A 20,435-nucleotide genomic window follows, 5' to 3' on the forward strand; every position below is an offset into this window, starting at 1 on the left:
CCATATTATTCCTTTTTGAGTCTCTTTAACAAGAACTTAGATTAATGTATGAATTGAATAGTGATTGTGTGACCTATGATGAGGGAACAACCAGTGATACCCTTGGTAGTACCATCAAATGATAGCCTATAGCGATGTTATCAGGATACACATACACCGGTAGGGAGTGGCCCACCTTACCGGGTGACCAAGTTGTGGTCCACCAGAATTTATAGTTTACCCACCTCTTTTTTTACCACTACACCACTGCTGATTCTCCTTTTCACGATGAGCCATACATTTTCAACAAGAGAGATCTGGGGCCGGATTCACAAAACATCTTAAAGGGCACTTATTATGCCCCTTTTCACAAGATGTAAAATAAGTCTCTGATGTCCCCAGAGTGTGTATGTTAAGTTTTAGCTCAAAATACCCAACAGATAATTTTTACAGCATGTTTAAATTGTCACTTTTTGGGGCTCAGAAATACATGCCGTTTTTGTGTGTGTCCCTTTAAATGCAAATGAGCTTCTGCTGCCGGCACAGGGGGCGGAGCAGTGTCAGGACAATAGAGAGCCTAAGTCCCTCCCCTTCCGGTCGACCACCATGGGACCTTAGTTCGGAAAAATATTGTATGGTAGTCAATGGCGAGAGACAACAAATATGTTGATCTCGTTTGAATTGTGCCCTGATTTACACATATGATGTTTGTCAATTTAAAAGATGCATTTTAAAGTCAAGAAAGTCGCAGCTTGATGTAAAACTGCTGAGGTATAAGACTGTGAAAATACGTAATTACAAAGACTACAAACCCAGAAGGCGCACATGGGACGTCATACCTTTTCTCTCAATGAATGAAGCTAACTTTACTGAAGCTAACGCCTGAAATTTTTTCTATAGTCTTACATTATAATCGTAACGTAACGCCGTCATGCCTGAGTGTTTTGAGCCAGAATACACACATACGAGCAACGGATCTTGTGACGTACATAATGGGAGACGAGAGATGTAGTTCATTGAGCGATTTTCACATAAAACTAAACGTTACTCTTCTGTTTTATGACAAACTGCCACTTTCTTGACTTTCATAATTACCTTTTAAATTGACAAACATCATATGTGTAATTCAGGGCAGAGTTCAGACGGAATAAAAAGATAAGTTGTCTCTCGCCATTGACTTCCATACATATTTTTTCCGAAATAAGGTCCCATGAGCCGGAAGCGGAGGGGCGGGACTTAGGCTCTCTATATCATCTCTCACGGAATGATTTTATCAAAACAGAAACTCTCAGTAACGCTGTTCATTTGGACCCGGAGTCGGACAATAATGCCCACAGAGCCAGAGAATATATGCTGTATAGATATAGAACAGGTATAGTTTAGTTTAATTACGGTTATAATGTATTTGTCATCTGCTTTTATCCACTATTAATACAAGCCTGTTGTAGCAGACCACAGTTTTACACCAGAAAATCACTGTAAGAGCTGAATGAACACAGTATAAGAAGTGCGCATTAAAGTCTTATCCATAAACTCTCTCTCTCTCCCTTTTATTATCATCAAGAAACACAGCAAAGTACACAAAACACTTGTTACAACTAACAGTAAACAAATATATACATCTTTTCAGCGGGTGCTTAATAAACTGGTAAACGTTATATCCGTAAGACTTGATGAGCCGTCATAAAGTGCGCGCTCTCCCTTCCATTACTGCCGTGATCAGTACATTAGGCCTTTCACTCCGGAGACTGTAAGATGGATCATGAACAGTTGGTACTGATCCATCCTCGAGTAACAACGGGAGTAAATAATGACTGTTATGTCCAAGACTGTTATGTGACTGTTATGAACAATTAATGATAATTGTTCACATTAAACCATATAGATTTGTGGGTGAATGCCTAGTTGAGACTTGCGTCTCGAAGGGTGATGCTAATTTCACAAGAGAGAGTTCAAATGTTAATTTCCAGAAAGGTCCTTTGTCTTCTCAGGGAGTGGTTGTTCCTCAAACAGACTGCCGGCATTTTCTAATTTCTCAAGTCTTACAATAGGAACCCATTCTATGAGTGGCCATCTGTTTTCAATTAAGCTAACTTCGGCAGCTTGGTGTCATTAACACACTCGTTAAACTTTGACGGGTGAGGTGCTGACAAAAGAGGGTCATTGCGACACTGTAAAATGATGGCGCCATGCAGCCATGTGCTTTTTTAAACAAATTTAATAGGGTTTAATGTTACATTATCAGCTCAGAAAGTACGCTAATTTGACTAGAAAAAAATGGAAGGAACAATTGAGGGAAAAGGTGGATTGGCAGAAGTACTTGCTTTTTGGTGTGTTTGCATTGCAGGAACTAGGAATGATTTTAGTTATAGGAACTCCTTTTAAGGGGAACTAAATTAGCTCCTACTTCAGAGTAGGGTCTAAACCAGCACTATGGGTACTATAGTGACGTAAGTGTACGCTGACTGGCTGAATACATGAGAAACACAGACACTGAATATTTTTAAAAGATGTGTAAACACAGTTTACATATACTCACAGCAAGCTTATATCACTGAGCTCCACCTGGTGATGTGCATGCAAACAGGAAAATTACCCCAGGGGAAGATTTATCCTCAGGGGACCGGCCTGGTGACTAGTTCCTATAACTGAGTTCCTATAACTACCCGGGTGCAAAAGCCCTTAAAGAAAGGTTTCAAACTAGATGGGCCAGATGGGCAGAATTACTTTTTTTTTTTTATTCTTTCCGTCCGTATTTTTATTGTGTAAAACATACACAAGCTGTTTTTTGCAGGTCCGGAATAGAGAGCGGGCAAAAAAAAAAAAAAAAAAAAAAAAAAAGGTTTAGATCTATGGTCAGTGGAGCAGAGCATCTCAATTTTTATCATTGTTCAAATCATCCCGCTGGCCGGATTAGACAAACCTGTAGGCTGTATTCAGCCCACGGCCGTATGTTTGACACCCCTGCCTTAGTGTTTTGGTCACCTGATTTCTTTGAGACACTTTAAATGTACAATAACAAGTGAACACAATACTCACATCAGTGTGTTGATTTCACAGTGTTTATCCTGCAGTAGAGCAGCGATCTGATTCACTCGTTTGTCTCCTAGTTTATGTTCACTCAGATTCAGCTCACTCTGGAATAAAGGATTTTTACCCAAAATGTCTCTCACATACTGACAGGCTTCATCTGCAGCAGGACTTTGTAATATCCTAGAAACAAAGACAGTACATTGATATTTCACAACTGTGCACGGCACAGATGTGGTAAAAGAATATTGATGCAACAGTACAGAAATATAGTTTGATGGTTTAATTCACTTTCAGATAAAATCTTAAAACTATTGCAGTTTGATTTGTACTGTAGAAAACACTCACCTCAGTGTCTTCAGTGAATGGCAATAATTCCTTTGTTCTTTGAGGAGGTGTTCCACTCCTGATTGTCCAGGATCATTTCCTCTGAGATCCAGCTCTATCAGGTGTGAAGGGTTTGATCTCAGAGCTGAAGCCAGAGCTTTATAACCTTCTTCTGTGATACTGCAGTTTGAAAGTCTAGAAAACATGAAACTTAGAATGAACACTAGAACTAAAATGAACACTGCTGTAAATACAGTCAGTTTTGAACTGTAAATAGTTGAGAAAAAAGGCATGTTGTGTAACAGTATATTGGATTAGTATTCATTCTTAAAGGGATGGTATAATGCTCTTTTCACAAGATGTAAAATAATTTTCTGATGTCCCCAGAGTGTGTATGTGCACACTCTGCTGCTGCTCCCGGCACAGAGGGCGGAGGTACAACAGCTCGTTCTTAGCAGCTTCGATTACCTCACACACACATGCACTGAAAATTTCTAAAACCTTTAGCCTTTTATGTTCAACCCAGAGTCAGACAATGATGGAGAGACTCAAGAAGAAGTGACAACATGTAGAAGCAACAGGACATTTCTGAATTATTAGAATTATTTCTGGTATATTGATGAATTTATATTGCTGATGTGGAGTTAACTATCTTATAGTCATTGATTAGCATATTCTGTCATGATAATCTATAAATCGCGTTCAGGGGGCGGGGTTTATGTAAATTCTAGGGTTGGTGATGTCACTAACCCGGGAGGAATGTGGTGTAGTCTCTACCAGCCGTTTGTTGTAGTCCTTAAAAGTGATTTCTGTAAAAGCAAATATCTCCCTTTGCTTTGAACGTTGTAACTTTGCAGATGTTGTTTATGCTCAAACAGCAACATTACACACTAACTAAAGTTAGAAAAGTGAAATCATAATCAACCACCCCTTTAAGTGACAGCAGCCTAATAAACCTGCCACTATCATTTTAATCAAAGAACAAAAGAAAGAGAAAAACCCCTCACTGCTCTTGACTCAATAACTTTTGTAACTTTAGTTGTAATCATTAGCACCTGAAAAACATAAAGCCGTGTTTGTTTCACTTGTCTTTTCATTCTATTGTATTGTGCCACTGTTTGCTATTTATTTGTTCCTATTTTATTACTACAAAACAAAATAAAAAAAATATTCTTAGATTTTTCCTCACTTCTGAAGGTGAGTGGACTCAAATATATATAACTGATAAGCAAGTGTTGTGGTGTTGAAAGCTGATGGTGAAATGTACTCACTTGAGTATCTTCAGCTCACACACAGGATTCTTCAGTCCCTCACAGATCTCTTTGACTCCTGAGTCCAGCAGACGGCTGTTGTTAAGGTTCAGCTCTTTCAGGATGGTTTTAGAGGAGAGAACAGTAGCTAGAACTGAACAGCTTTTCTCTGTCTGCTCACAATTATTCAGCCTAAACACAAAAACATTGTTATTTATTATTCAGTACATATTCAACACACATCAGATCAACAGATCTTCGTATCTGCTCACACATGACTGACAGTCTTTTATAATCAATTAACAGAGAAGTTATAATGTATAAATCATGTTGACTCACTTGATTTTCTCCACTTTGCTATGAGAGTCCATCAGAAGAGCAGAGAGCTTCTCTCCATCCAGATCTCCTAATATATCTTCACTCAGATCCAGTTCTGTCAGTAATAATGGACTTTTACCCAGAACTCCAGTGAGACACTCACACGCTTCCTGTGCAGCAGCACTTTTCAAAAACCTACAGGAAGTAGAATTACAAATCAGATAATATTCCAATTTTATGCCTTTTGCAGCTTCATCCTGAATGAGTCACTAAACAGAGTAGAATGATTTACTACAAGCATTTGTATCAATGAATTAAACCAAAATGAAATTTACTGCATGTAATAACCATAAAATATACATAAACATGCAAACACAAACAAACAATATGCCATTTTCATGTATAAGCAAACACCAGTAAGAGAAAATACAGAAATGTATTTTCATTGTTTTCACTTATTACTTCTTTACACATAAACAGAATATCTATAATTACAGTAGCTGATCAAAACTAAAACATGCCCAAAACTAATACTAACAGAAAATGAGAATGTGATATGATAATTTGTCCAAACACACATGACACTGCCAGACAAATACACAGAAACATTATCAGAAATGATATGCTGAACACAAATATAACAAAACTTATTAATGGAAATGATAGTGGAAATTCTATTGTCCCAGTGATCAGACAATAATATCTCGGCCACTGATATATTTTGCACTTCTAGTCCAGTGTAGTATTAATGTATAGTGTTGTGTAATATCTGGTTAAAATCATAGTTATGATAATTGTCTCGTTTATCACCTGATGGTCTTTAATGTACAGCGTTCATCCTGTAGTAAATCACTGAGCTCCTTCACTCCTGATTGTCCAGGATCATTTCCTCTGAGATCCAGCTCTATCAGGTGTGAAGGGTTTGATCTCAGAGCTGAAGCCAGAGCTTTATAACCTTCTTCTGTGATACTGCAGTCTGAAAGTCTGTGTATGAAAGAAGCTGTTAAGCACTTAATGATCTACACTACATAAGCAAAACACGTGTATAAAGTAAGATGACTTTATTTAAATCATAAAAAAACTAATAATTATAATAATTATTATAAAAAGCATTGCCAAATGCTTGGCAATTTGAAAATTTGTTGTGAAAATTTACCAATATTTTTATTTCAATATTAGCAAAAATCTGACGCACAGATAAGCAAAAGATGTCTTAATGTAACATCTGCCTAATTTGAATATTTCAATTTCATAGAAACATAGCAATGTACAAAAATGGTAATTTCAATTAAATGGACATTTACACACACAAAAAATTAAATGAAAATACACACTTAATTTTCTCCAATATGCATTCAGGATTTGCCATCAGGACACAGATGTTCTTTATTCCAGAGTTTCCTAGTTTATTGTCACTCAGATCCAGCTCTATCAGGTTTGAAGGGTTTGAATTAAACGCTGAAGTCAGAGCAGCACAACCTTCTGCTGTAATACTGTTATTATTCAGCCTGAAGAGAAGAGAAAACAAAGACAGGAAACATTCTTTAAATTTATTTCAGCCACAATTCACAATACAGTAACAAAAGGATACATTTATTTGATAGATCAACTAATCTCAATCCTCAAAAACTTTAAAGAGCAATGACGGCCTTTTATTAGACTTTAAAAATGTAAGATAATTTTTCTTTTGTAAAGTATAAAACAATGTAAAATACTCACATCAGTGTGTTGAGTTTACAGTGTTTATCCTGCAGTAGAGAGGCGATCTGATTCACTCGTGTGTCTCCTAGTTTACGTACGCTCAGATTCAGTTCTCTCAGGAGTAACGGGTTTTTACTCACAATTCCTCTCACATACTCACAGGCTTTATCTGCAGTAGGACTCAAAAACCTGCAGAAGAGAAGATTAAAAATTCTTAAACTTGATCTAAGGAAAAATAACATAAGAAAATGTGTGTGAAATGGTTCATTTTGTATTAGTAAAATAATGATTCTATGAATAATTCACCCGCAAATAATTTATGTTATATTATTTCATCACGTCTCACCTCAGTGTCTTGAGTTTACACTTCTGATCCTGTAGTAAATCATCGAGCTCCTTCACTCCTGATTGTCCAGGATCATTTCCTCTGAGATCCAGCTCTATCAGGTGTGAAGGGTTTGATCTCAGAGCTGAAGCCAGAGCTTTATAACCTTCTTCTGTGATACTGCAGTCTGAAAGTCTACAGAAAAGAGATTTTCGGTTGTTTAAACAATCTATATTATCTTATTTTAAAGTAGATTGCACATGCTATCATTGAAACTGTCATTGTTGTTATGTGTATAACATATTATGTTGTACATATTATGTTATGTTGCTCTTTTTTTTTTTCTTTTTTTTTTGGTGGTGTTTTGTGTTTTGCCTGTTTGTTGATGTATTGTTAATTGTAATCTTGTTATGTTCTTTAAGTTGTAATTGTGTTTCATTGTATGGACCCCCTCGAAAACGAGATGATAGATCTCAAGGGGTTAATCCTAATAAATTCTAATAATTTAAAAATTAAAAAAGTTATACAATTAATATCACTTAAAAAAAAAAAATCACTTAAAATCATAAAAATAATCAAATGCCTTTTCTCTTATAAATAGGTAAAGAAAATAATTTGACACAGGCATGTTTTTTCCTGTTTCTTTAATTCACTATAGTAACTTAACTTTAATATTTAAAACAATTAGGGTGGTGGTGGTGGCGCAATGGATAAGACACATGCCTTTAGTGTGAGAGACCCGGGTTCGAATCCACTGTGAGACACCAATGTGTCCCTGAGCAAGACACTTAACCCCTAGTTGCTCCAGAGGCGTGTGCGACCTCTGACATATATAGCAATTGTAAGTCGCTTTGGATAAAAGCGTCAGATAAATGTAAAATGTAAATGTAAACAAACAATGGTTTATTGAACTCACCTGAGTTTCTCCAGTGTGCAGTTTGTATTTTCTAATCCATTCTGGAGTTTCTTCACTCCTGAATCCTGCAGATTATTGTTGCTGATGTCAAGCTCTTTCAGACTGGAGTTTGATCTCAGGACTGTAGCGAGAGCTGAACAGCTTTCCTCTGTTAGACCACACTTACGCAGCCTAAAATGATGAACAGGAGAGGGAGAATTTACAAACACAAAGTACTTGATTCCAACATAACTGAGAATTGTGTTTTTGTTACAAGATGTCTTTAACATAATTTAAATCAACAATACTAAATGTAAAATACTCACATCAGTGTGTTGAGTTTACAGTGTTTATCCTGCAGTAGAGCAGTGATCTGATTCACTCCTGTGTCTCCTAGTTCACGTTCACTCAGATTCAGTTCTCTCAGGAGTAACGGGTTTTCACCCACTATTCCTTTCACATACTGACAGGCTTTATCCGCAGCAGGACCCAAAAACTTGAAGACCAGTCTTGTAGTCCTAACAAAAAAAGTGGTTTAATATTCTGTACCCTGCCTCAACCACCATTAAAAAAGTGTTTTCATGTTGTTGTTCACTGGTAACATATGTTTAATTAAAATAAATAATTACAAATAAAAATACAGTGCATTCTAAAAATTGGTTGACAGATTATTTCTCAAGTAGCAAGTCTGCATGCAAAAAGTTCAGCATTAGGTTTGTTGACCGCATTACAGTTCTATATGACTATAATTAAAATGTTGCTTTAGAATTACATTAAGTGTGAAAATACACTAAATCAGTGATTGTCAACCGGTGGGCTGCGGCTATTTCTGAAAATCACAACTCCTGGAGGAGACAGACCCAGCCCTGGCTTTGCTCTGTCCCGCCCATGCTATGCTATGAACCGGGTCAAGGCTGGGTGCGATATGTGTGACCATAAGGGATCCCATATGTGTACTTTTCCATGGTTGCTCCTAAACGGAAGCCTGTGTCTTTCCCTTGGGAGAACCCATCTCTTACGAGGTTGTAGTCACCCTAGCCACTTCCATATGTATATCTCCACATAACTCCTTCCGGGAAGGATGTGGCTTCCTTTTCCAGTGCGAAAACCTGAAGATGCGATGCACCTGTTGCTCATTATATACCCCCGCTGAGAGGCAGAGCAGCTGATTTCAATTATCGCATGCCAATGTGCATAGACTCATTTTAGTTACACTCAAAGTAGATTGGCCTCTCTAGTGAGATTCCTATTTATCTGTCACCAAAGTGACGTCTCCGTTCCATCTTCAGGGAATGAGGGTTACAAACGTACAGTACCACTTGGGGTGTGCTTTTTATTCTGCTTTTCCTAATATTTTTTATCTGGCAATGCATCAGAGTGTCTTCACTCACCACCATATTTCCTTATGTCGTTTTTAATGCAGAGAGAGAGAGGTGCACTCAAAGCATCGAGTGGAACTGATGGGAGTCTGAGACAGTTTCCCTTATGAAAATGTACTGTTTTTTGGGGTACTGATTACCATTTGTAAAACCACAACAATACCATAGTTACACTATAGTTTTTGTAGCAAAACCATGGTTTTGGACACACAGTTAAAGGGGCAGCTAAAATTACAACAGCTTATGGACTTTTACATGCAAATATTAATCCTTAGAAGTCGTAATACGAAAACAGTCCTCGGCAAAAAGTATATATTGTATATGTGCGTATGGCCCCGACTACACCACTGCTGAAGATAGAGGAAGTACATTGATATTACCTGCCATATGAAGATTTATTATAATATTTTAAAGGTCCTTTAGTCATTTCAAAGCTTTTATAAATTTCTTTTTGATGGTTTAATTCTCTTCTAGCTAAAAACTATTGCATTTTATTGTCTTGATAACACTCACCTCAGTCTTTTCAGCTGATTCCACCAACCCTGTTGTACATCATCGAGCTCCTTCACTCCTGATTGTCCAGGGTCATTTCCTGTGAGATCCAGCTCTATCAGGTGTGAGTTTGATCTCAGAGCTGAAGCCAGAGCTTTATAGCCGCCTTCTGTGATACTGCAGTTTGAAAGTCTACAAAACATGAAACTTGAATTAAATTTAACATTGTGTTTCAAATTAAATTATCAGATGAATTATAACTTAAACTGAATAAGAATGATCAGTGCACTTAGAAATGGTCATCAAATACAATATTTACAAATTGTCTGTTTTAGTTTTTTGAGTTTTGAAGTTTTCTTCCCAGTAGACATGTGACAGTATTAAACATTTAAAACATTTAAACACTGTTTGTCTTCCTTCTCTGTGTCAGGAAGAGGTCAAACAAAAAGCAGAGTTTTGTTTACAGAGATGCTGTTTCCGCCAGCACAATCCACTGCCAGAGAGTGAATTTGCTAATTCATTCAGCCCATCTTCTTCATTCATTTATGCTTCTCCTCTGTGTTGGGGTTGTTTACATCAGAGTGAGCATGCCTCTTTAATGCAGCAAATTTTAATCAGGTAATTCTAAAAATTAATTCTAAAAATCTAAATTTATAATACAGAGAATTTCTTTAATAAAGTTGCAAATATTTTGAAGTGCCCACAACAACAATTATGTGCATGTTCATTACCGTACACTTGCACATCTACTTCCCACTTCCCAGTACATTTTGTTTTAGCACTTTATGGTTAATATATTAACAGATAATTAAATTATTAAAGCTGTTACATGTAACACAGTTAAAACGTTTACAGTGGGGGAAATAATGATTTGATCCCCTGCTGATTTTGTAAGTTCATCCACTTACAAAGAAATGAAGGGTCTATAATTTATGGTAGATTTATTTTAACGGATAGAGACAGAATATCAACCAAAAAACATTATAGAAAGGTTGTAAATTGATTAGCATTTGATCGAGTGAAATAAGTATTTGATCTCCAACCAACCAGCAAGAATTCTGCCTCCCACAAATTGGTTATGTGCCCATGTGAAACACAGATTAGTCCTGTCACTTTAAGGAAGTACTACTAATGCAGTGGACACCTGTCCACATAATCTGTATCTTCCATTCCAACCTCTCCACCACCATGGGCAAGACCAAAGAGCTGTCAAATGTCAGGGACCAGATTGTAGACCTGTACAAGGCTGGAATGGGCTACAAGACCATCAGCAAGAAGCTTGGTGAGAAGGAGACTTTTGTTGGTGTGATTATTCGGAAATGGAAGAAATTAAAAATTAAAAATCAAAAATCAATCACCCTCGGTCTGTAGATCCATGCAAGATCTCGCCTCATGAGGTAAGGATGATCATGAGAAAGGTGAGGGATCAGCCCAGAACTACACAGGAGGAGCTTGTTAATGATCTCAAGGCAGTTGGGAGTACAGTTACCAAGCAAACCATTGGTAACCATTGGCAACGGATTGAAATCCTTCAGCGCCTGCAAGGTCCCCCTGCTCAAGAAGGCACATGTTCAAGCCCATCTGAAGTTTGCCAATAAACATCTAATGATTCAGAGAAGGCTTGGGAGAAAGTGCTGTGGTCAGATGAGACCAAAATTGAGTTCTTTGGCATCAACTCAACTCGCCGTGTTTAGTGGAAGAGAAATGCTGACTATGACCCCTAGAACACCATCCCTACAGTCAAGCACGGAGGTGGAAACATCATGCTTTTGGGCTGTTTCTGTAGTAAGGGTACAAGACGACTTCACTGTATTGAGGGGCCGATGGACAGGGCCATGTACCGTCCTTCAGCCAGAACACTGAAGATGGGTCGTGGATGGGTCTTCCAGCATGACAATGACCCAAAACATACCTCCAAGGCAACAAAGGAGTGGCTCAAGAAGAAGCACATTAAGGTCTTGGAGGGGCCTAGCTAGTCTACAGACTTTAATCGTATAGACAATCTGGTAACACTTTACTTGAAGGGGTGTGCATAAGACTGACATGACACCGTCATAATCATGACATGACACATGTCATAAATATGAAGGAGGTCTTATGCATGTTTATGACAACTGTCATTAAGTGTCATTCGCTCAATTATGACATTTTTAATGCAAATATGACATTGTGTGAGATGTCTTTGTTATGGCAACTTGACATTACTAAGACAACACAACCTGTCATAAATATGTCATAAACATGACATAGCAGATTAATTATCAAACTTAAGAAACCACTCAGGCTTTAGGGGTTAACATTTCATTAAACTGTCATGTGGTTGGTTTTGACATTGGCTGTCATGAAGCCATTATAACATTTTAATGACAAATTAAATTTGTACCACTGTACTTGAGGTCAAGAAAAACATTCATGACACAGTTATAATGGCCTCATGACAGCCAATGTCAAAACCAACCACATGACAGTTTAATGAAATGCTAACCCATAAAGCTAAGTGGTTTCTGAAGTTTGATAATTCATCTGCTATGTCATGTTTATGACAATTTATGTTGTCTTGGTAATGTCAAGATGTCATGACAAAGACACTGACTGGTTATGATGTATTGGTTTATGTCAAGTTGTCATAACAAAGACATCTCAAACAATGTCATATTTGCATTAAAAATGTCATAATTGAGCGAATGACACTTAATGACAGTTGTCATAAGCATGCATAAGACCTCCTTCATATTTATGACATCTGCCATGTCATGATTATGAAGGTGTCATGTCAGTCTTATGCACACCCCTTCAAGTAAAGTGTTACCGAAAATCTGTGGAGGAACCCGAACCTTTGAGTTGCCAAGCGACAGCCGAGAAACTTTAAGGATTTTGAGAGCATCTGTAAAGAGGAGTGGACCAAAATCCCTCCTGAGATGTGTGCAAACCTGATGACCAACTACAGGAAACGTCTTACCTCTGTGCTTGCCAACAAAGGTTTCTCCACCAAGTACTAAGTCATGTTTTGCTTGGGGATCAAACACTTATTTCACTTACTGAAGTGCAAATCAATTTATAACCTTTATATAATGTGTTTTTTCTGGATTTTTTTGGTTGATATTCTGTCTCTATCCGTTAAAATAAACCTACCATAAAAATAATAGACCCTTCATTTATTTTTAAGTGGACAAAATCAGCAGGGGATCAAATAATTATTTCCCCAACTGTACCTAAATAATTTATATAATTTTTTATTCCTTATTGACATCCATAGTTATTTTATTAGGGGTATAGAAAATAAGAGAAACAGGTTGATAACATAAAGTTGCTATATCTACATCATTACGAAGGATCTGTACTAGAGATGCGCAGATGGGCTATTATTTCATCCGCAACCGCATCACAAAACTCATCATCCGTCCGCCATCCATCCGCACCACGTTTGTGACCAATTTTCAAAACCGCACCCGCATCTCTAATCTGTACCACATTAAAGCTACAATGTAATTTTTTCACCGCTAGGGGTCGCTAACCTCTTACAATAACAAAGGCGTAGGTTGATGACGCATTTGTTTATTTGACAAATTAAACTTGAGGTAACGCAGCGCAGCGCGGTAATGCACTATCACATTAAACTGCATTTGAGTGTGTTGAAACTTATGTTATTCTATGTGTTAGTTTGTCTGTATGAGACTAGCAGTAAGCTTGATCAACATTAGAATAACATACTGATCATACTCTAACATTTCATCATGTTGAGCTATATGACATTGATACGTTTTATGTACATTTGCTCAGTTGTCTAATAAAGAGCGGAGAGCGGCGTCCCTGTCAAGTCATGACTCGTGAAGCTCTGTCAAGTCTAAGTTAGTCACGGACGCTAGCTCTCGGCATCTCGAAAACGCCACGCTGATATTGATCTTCGTTTTAGTTCTGCTTTTGTCCCAAAGTCTGCTTGCCATGGTCCATAATGTTTGAACGAAACAACAACAGCGTGAGCGCGCCGCTAGACGTAACACAGTTGTCCACGTCTGTCGCCATGGTTACTATGGCAGTATGAGTGGAAACCAGGGATAACACGGATATTATGTCATTGACAGGCGATGAGTTACAAGGGACGGGCACTATTTAAAATTGTGAATTTCTTTGAATTTACAAATTCTTGGAAACATTTAGGATAATGTAAGCGCACAATTGAAAAATATATAACACTGTGCAAGTGTTTTTTGGATATTTAGATACTTTAAAGTCTTACATATTGTACCTTTAAACACACTGTTGTGTATTCATGTTTGATATCATATATTGTTTATAAAAACTAAACTATACAAAATTTGACTTAACTTTAAACTTAATTTGTGAAATTTGTGTGTCTACTTTTAAAGTCACAAAATATTTTTTTAGTTTTTTTCCCAATTGTTTTTCTTACCAGTAACAAAAATCCTTTAAGTTTTCATTTTAGTTTTTGTTAGAGATAACACCACTGTTACGGAAAAAAAAAATGGTAACACTTAGTTCAGGGTAGTTTAGTATCCAGTTCTCATTATTAACTAATAGCTAATTACTAGTTGCATATTACTAGGATATTGTCTGTTTATTAGTACTTATAAAGCACATATTATTGCCTTATTCTGCATGATCTCATTCTACATCCCATAATCCTATCCATATCTAAACTTAAATGCTACTACAACTACCTTACTAACTATTAATAAGAAGTAATTAGGAGTTTATTGAGGCAAAACTCGAAGCTAATAGTTAATAATGAGTATTGGACTCTAAACTGTGTGACCAAAACAATGAGTATTCTTCCATTTTTTTGCACTTCGGGAGGCAAGCTGATTCAGTAAATATACAGTATAATATCCCTGTGATTGCTGTGGTGTTGAGTGTATCTGATGGTGAACTGAACTCACTTAAGAATCTTCAGTTTTGATTTCTTCAGTCCCTCACAGATCTCTTTGACTCCAGAGTTCAGCAGACGGCTGTTGTTCAGGTTCAGCTCTTTCAGGATGGTTTTAGAGGAGAGAACAGTAGCTAGAACTGAACAGCTTTTCTCTGTCAGATCACAATTATTCAGCCTAAAAACAAAAACAGCATAATTTATTATTCAGTACATATTTAACACACATCAGATCAACAGCTCTTCATATCTGCTCACACAAGTGACTGACAGTCTTTTATAATCAATTAACAGAGAAGTTATAATGTATAAATTATGTTGACTCACTTCATTTTCTCCACTTTACTATGAGAGTCCATCAAAAGAGCAGAGAGCTTCTCTCCATTCAGATCTCCTAATTTATCTTCACTCAGATCCAGTTCTGTCAGTATTAATGGACTTTTACCCAGAACTTCAGTGAGATAGTCACACGCTTCCTGTGCAGCAGCACTTTTCAAAAACCTACAGGAAATAGAAAATTTAGATTTGATAATTGAAAAAAAGAAAGAAAAAAGGATAAAAGAAAAACACAAATTTAGATAGAAAAAAAATAAAAATTACATATATTTTTTTTTTATATATATATAATGTTGCTAGAATGTCATGCTTTTTGCAGCTCCAATCCTCCTTATGGATCGAGTAAAGCAATAAAATATGGAAAGTTGTAGAATGTGTTAAAGTCATAGTTTTGGTAACAATTTCCAGTTCCTTTTCATGCCATTCTAATTCTGCACTGGCCATTTGTCACATCTACTGAGCTGCACACCTCTGACTCTATGTCTGTGATCAAAGGCTTTTCTCACCTGATGTTCTTTAATTTACAGCTTTTAAGCCGCAGTAAATCATCGAGCTCCTTCACTCCTGATCGTCCAGGATCATTTCCTCTGAGATCCAGCTCTATCAGGTGTGAAGGGTTTGATCTCAGAGATGAAGTCAAACTTTTATATCCTTCTTCAGTGATACTGCAGCCTGAAAGACTATACATATACATACAAAAACATATACATGTTATGTACTGCAACCAATGCCTTACTGACAACACCTGCTTCATTTGCATTTCTAAATGTTTCATAAAATATTTAAAGTTTTCAGACGGAAATTAAAATGATTAACTGAAACAGATTTTTTCAGTTAATCTAATCAAATGGACATTTATAAATCTATGTTATCATGCAGAAATGAAGATAAATTAATACACACTTCAGTTTCGTCAATCTGCATTGTGTATTTTCCAACAGAGGACAGATCTTCTTTATTCCAGAGTTTTCGAGTTTATTCTCACTCAGATCCAGCTCTATCAGGTTTGAAGGGTTTGAATTAAACGCTGAAGTCAGAGCAGCACAACCTTCTGCTGTAATACTGTTATTATTCAGCCTGAAGAGAAGAAAACAAAGAGAAAGGGCTTCAGGTTTTTTTTCTGCCAAAAAACACGTCTACAGTAACGGAAGGGTTTTCATTGTCAAAGAGAGTGTGCTTACTTTCTTAAAGAACACAGCAAAACGAGCAAAATGTAATTAAAAACTTCTTATGCAATTAGGTAAACAATCAGTGTAAAATCTAAGTAAATCATGAGCAATGAGACAAACACAACAGAACAGAGACATTTTTTTTCAGGTAGAAAATACTACATGTAAAAAATAAAGTAAAGAAATACTACAAAAATTTAATCAAATCATAAAATAAAAAACAGCATAGTCTGCATGAATTAAATATTGCTAGAAAAGGACACAGAGAGCAGCAGGTAGGCTATATTAAAAGTTGTCACCTAATGCACGGATTCAATATTTTGATTTACATCTGATTTTACAACTGTTTAAGCTGACTTAAAGGTGGTATCAGTGATTTCAGGCCCAAAAATATTTTTATCACATTCATCTAATCTTTCCTAACGATCCGCTAGCTGCCCGCCCCATAAGCATGCCGTCAAAAAAACGCGTCTCTGTAGGCAGCCTAGGCTCTGAGATCTGCACACAAAAACAAATGGTTTAGCCAAACAATCAAAACCAAAACAAATAGTGTTCCAACCAATCACCGACAGGGGGAGGGTGTTGTGAGGTTTTGAGCCAGCTTTTTCTTCAGCTCTGACTTCGCGTGCAGCCGTGCACGAGCACAAAACCTCACAACACCGTCCCCCTGTCGGTGATTGGTTGGAACACTATTTGTTTTTGTTTTGAGTGTTTGGTGAAACCATTTGTTTTTGTGTGCAGATCTCAGAGCCTAGGCTGCCTATAGAGACGCGTTTTTTTGACGGCATGCTTATGGGGCGGGCAGCTAGCGCATCGTTAGGAAAAAAAATATATATATTTTTGGGCCTGAAATCACTGATACCACCTTTAAGACATAACCGACTAGGTTTACCTTGATACTTGCCAAGTCAGGCATTTTGACAAACAGTGTGTATCAGGGATGGAAATTAGCACCCGCCACCAGCCAAATGCGGGTGATTTTGTGTTGTGGCGGGTAAACTCGCTTCACCTACCGGCCACCGTGGCGGGTAAATAAAAATATACTGTTTCACACAGACGGCGGACACTTTTAGAGGACATAAGTGTACGCTGAAATAAAGTCTTTCACCTCAGAAAAACGGACTTTCTTGTCCTGTCACGTCAGCCGTTATCCTGTTCTCGTAGCGAACACTCTTCAATTGCACGCGCAAATGTGGCGGCGCACGCTGTGTATCGCCTCACTGTATATAAAGGGCAAAAGAAACTACGAGCATGCAACGCCGTTACGTTGTAAATTACACAAAATAAAAGTAATGCAGGGATGATTTTCATACTATTCACCAGGAGCAGTTTCCATGGTTCATTAACAGTTATTGTTAATATTGTGTATTCACCATGGTAACTGTCGTTTCCATATTAACCCCAAAATGCCACTTTATTTTTCTTTGTGTTATTTTTTATATTTTTAAATTACTCTAGTGGCTTATACCAACATTGTATTAACAAAAACTAGTTTGGTACTGCTATTTAATAGCTTTAGCATAGGCCTAATGTTTATTTATTAGTACTAGTCTTTACTATTAGTCATATTCTTACAATTTATGTTAAGTAAAGGGGGACAGTACTTGTGTGTGTGGAAATAGCCGGTTTCAATAAAACTACTTGTGACATGTCATATTTGGCTTTGATTTTGACTGAACATTTGCTCTCACTTTGCGGAAAAAATATTGGGATATATATTGTATATCGATATTCAGCCTAAATAATCGGGATATGACTTTTGGTCCATATCGCCCAGCCCTAGTTTCATTGTTGGGACTAAAAACCTAAAACTGGAAGCCATAAAAGACCACGAATCATTCAAATGCCACATCCAGGTAAAAAAGAGAAATATATATAAGAGAGAAAGAGAAAACGTCAGTATTTCATTGAGACTTGAGATTAAATAAACTGCTTAAGTATTGTAGATCTTGTAGTATTAATTTTCACATGCAGAACACATTGTCGGTTAAAAACAATTAAGTGGCTGGTAAAAACATTGAGTGGCTGGTAGATTTTGAAATCCACCAGCCACAGTGGCCGGTGGACAAAAAAGTTAATTTCCATCCCTGGTGTGTATTGTAAAACTATACTGTACTATTGTACAAGTGTGTACTGAATATTAATGATGGATGGATTGTGGGTATATGTTTTGATCCTCATTCTGAATCTGATCCAGATGAAAATTTGGGCCTGTTTACATCTGGTCAGTTCTTGTGTTTTTACTGATCGGATATCTGATTTATCAAAACGATTCCATTTACACTTGGTCACATAAATGTGTCTCCGCAAAACAGATATAAATCCGATCTTTAATTCCCGCGCTATATGCAGATTTAATGGAGTTCACGTCACCGAAACCAACAAATATTGATTTCTTTTTTAAAATAAAAGCAGGTCCGTTTTTTTTTTTTTTTTTTTTGGATACATTGTCTATACAGATATTCATGCAATAAAATATTCTCGGGGCCATGAAAGTGTGGTGAAAATGATCAAAAATGCTGGCAACTTTTTAAAAAAAGAGGAAAATAGTCAAGTGCAACGGGCTATGCAGGGGAACTGAATTGGGTGCTTGCATGCTGACATGCTTCGTGTGTGTGTACACAGGGGTCCACCTGTAAGCTTATGAGTACATAATGTAGTTCTCTTTTACAGTTTATTGCACTTTTAATAACTTATCAATCATGTTACACTATTTTCTAGCTCATGTTAATAACTTTAATTAACCATGCGCTCTGCAGATACACTAACTTACAGTGATATAAAATATACATCGAAATCACTATGGATTGAAGCTTGTTGCTCAGGGTGAGTGATACTGACAAAAAAAATGGTCAAACTCAATATTTTCTGGGATTTTATTGATAGCAGTGACAGAAATCACTTTTCAAATATGTTTAAATAGATTTTTACCTTTTTGGGCATTTTAGTTGTATGAAGCATTTTTTTCTAACCTAAATAAATGTGTGCATCATATTTTGCATTAAGTCAAGTCAAGTCAAGTCAAGTATATTTGTATAGCGCTTTTCACAATACAAATTGTATCAAAGCAGCTTCACAGTATTAAATTAAAATAATACAACAAGGTTTGTTTCTAGTGGAATTTATTGATTGATAAAAATAAATTAATATTCCCAAAATATCCCCAACTGAGGCAAGCCAAAGGCAACAGTGGCAAGGAACCGAAAAACTCCATCAGGTGACCTAATGGTGTCCTAAAACTCCATCAGGTGACCCAATGGTGTCCTAAAACTCCATCAGGTGACCTAATGGTGTCCTAAAACTCCATCAGGTGACCTAATGGTGTCCTAAAACTCCATCAGGTGACCTAATGGAGAAAAAAAAAAAACCTTGGGAGAACCCAGGCTCAGTCGGGGACCAGTTCTCCTCTGGCGTTTATGAACTAGAGACCGGATTTAACTGTAAGATTAAAAATATTATATGAATGCCTGACTGAAGAGATGCGTCTTTAATCTAGTTTTAAACTGGGAGAGCGAGTCTGAGCAACGAACAGTATCAGGAAGACTATTTCAGAGTTTTGGAGCTAAATGTGAAAATGCTCTCCCTCCTTTGGTGGATCTGGATATCCTAGGTATGACCAAAAGCCTCGAATTTAGTGATCTTAAAGAGCGCGACGGATTGTAGGGCGATAGAAGATCCGTTAAATCAGAGGTCCCCAACCCCCGGGCCGCGGACCGGTACCGGTCCGTGGGACATTTGGTACCGGGCCTCACAGAAAGAATAAATAACTTAACGTATTTTCCGGACTATAAATCGCTCCGGAGTATATGTCGCATCAGTAAAAAAATGCGTCATGAAGAAGAAAAAACATAATATAGCCTAAGTCGCACTGGACTATAAGTCGCATTAATTTAGAAATGTAGCCTATTTCACAAAAAAATAAATAAAAAATAATAATAATAATAATTGTTCGGATGGGACAGTTCACCTTTACGGACGTGAGCGCTCTGAAAGCGGCACAAAAAGACTGCTTTAAAACTTTCACAGAGACCTCAGACAGAAAGCAAAAAGCCTGTCTTTAAATTGTATTTCGTTTTGTATTAATTGTATCTTAATTTTAATCAATGTTTCATCACCCAATTGCCTGGATTTAATAAGAAGTAAATATAATAGAAAATATTTAATCAGGACACGGAGGCGCGGGCGCGTGAACTGGAGCTGATCTCATAAATTAACCGAAATTCAGCGTATAAGGTAGCCTACTTGCCTCACAGACCTGAGACATAGAAAGCTTGAAATGTCTAATTTTAAACAGAACAATTCAAAACAAAAGAAAACTGACTGTTCTCTGCTTATGTAATTCGTATGAA

The 20,435-nt window shown here is 37.0% G+C and overlaps 1 protein-coding gene across 1 annotated transcript in view; it reads right to left on the bottom strand.

Annotated features, from left to right (window-relative positions):
- LOC307160070 (uncharacterized protein) overlaps positions 1–20,435 on the bottom strand; it is a 719,517-nt gene that overhangs the window by 320,017 nt on the left and 379,065 nt on the right. The window contains exons 29-41 of the mRNA XM_079873884.1: positions 15,821–15,994; positions 15,424–15,597; positions 14,909–15,082; positions 14,595–14,759; positions 9,718–9,888; positions 8,152–8,343; positions 7,847–8,017; positions 6,952–7,125; positions 6,624–6,794; positions 6,239–6,412; positions 5,715–5,888; positions 4,926–5,099; positions 4,608–4,778 (exon numbers count right to left, since the gene is read on the bottom strand). Coding sequence (XP_079730010.1) covers positions 4,608–4,778; positions 4,926–5,099; positions 5,715–5,888; positions 6,239–6,412; positions 6,624–6,794; positions 6,952–7,125; positions 7,847–8,017; positions 8,152–8,343; positions 9,718–9,888; positions 14,595–14,759; positions 14,909–15,082; positions 15,424–15,597; positions 15,821–15,994 — 2,259 coding nt within the window. The remainder of the gene's footprint in view (positions 1–4,607; positions 4,779–4,925; positions 5,100–5,714; positions 5,889–6,238; positions 6,413–6,623; positions 6,795–6,951; positions 7,126–7,846; positions 8,018–8,151; positions 8,344–9,717; positions 9,889–14,594; positions 14,760–14,908; positions 15,083–15,423; positions 15,598–15,820; positions 15,995–20,435) is intronic.

This window comes from Squalius cephalus (assembly GCF_949319135.1).
Source record: "Squalius cephalus genome assembly, chromosome: 6".
NCBI lineage: Eukaryota > Metazoa > Chordata > Actinopteri > Cypriniformes > Leuciscidae > Squalius > Squalius cephalus.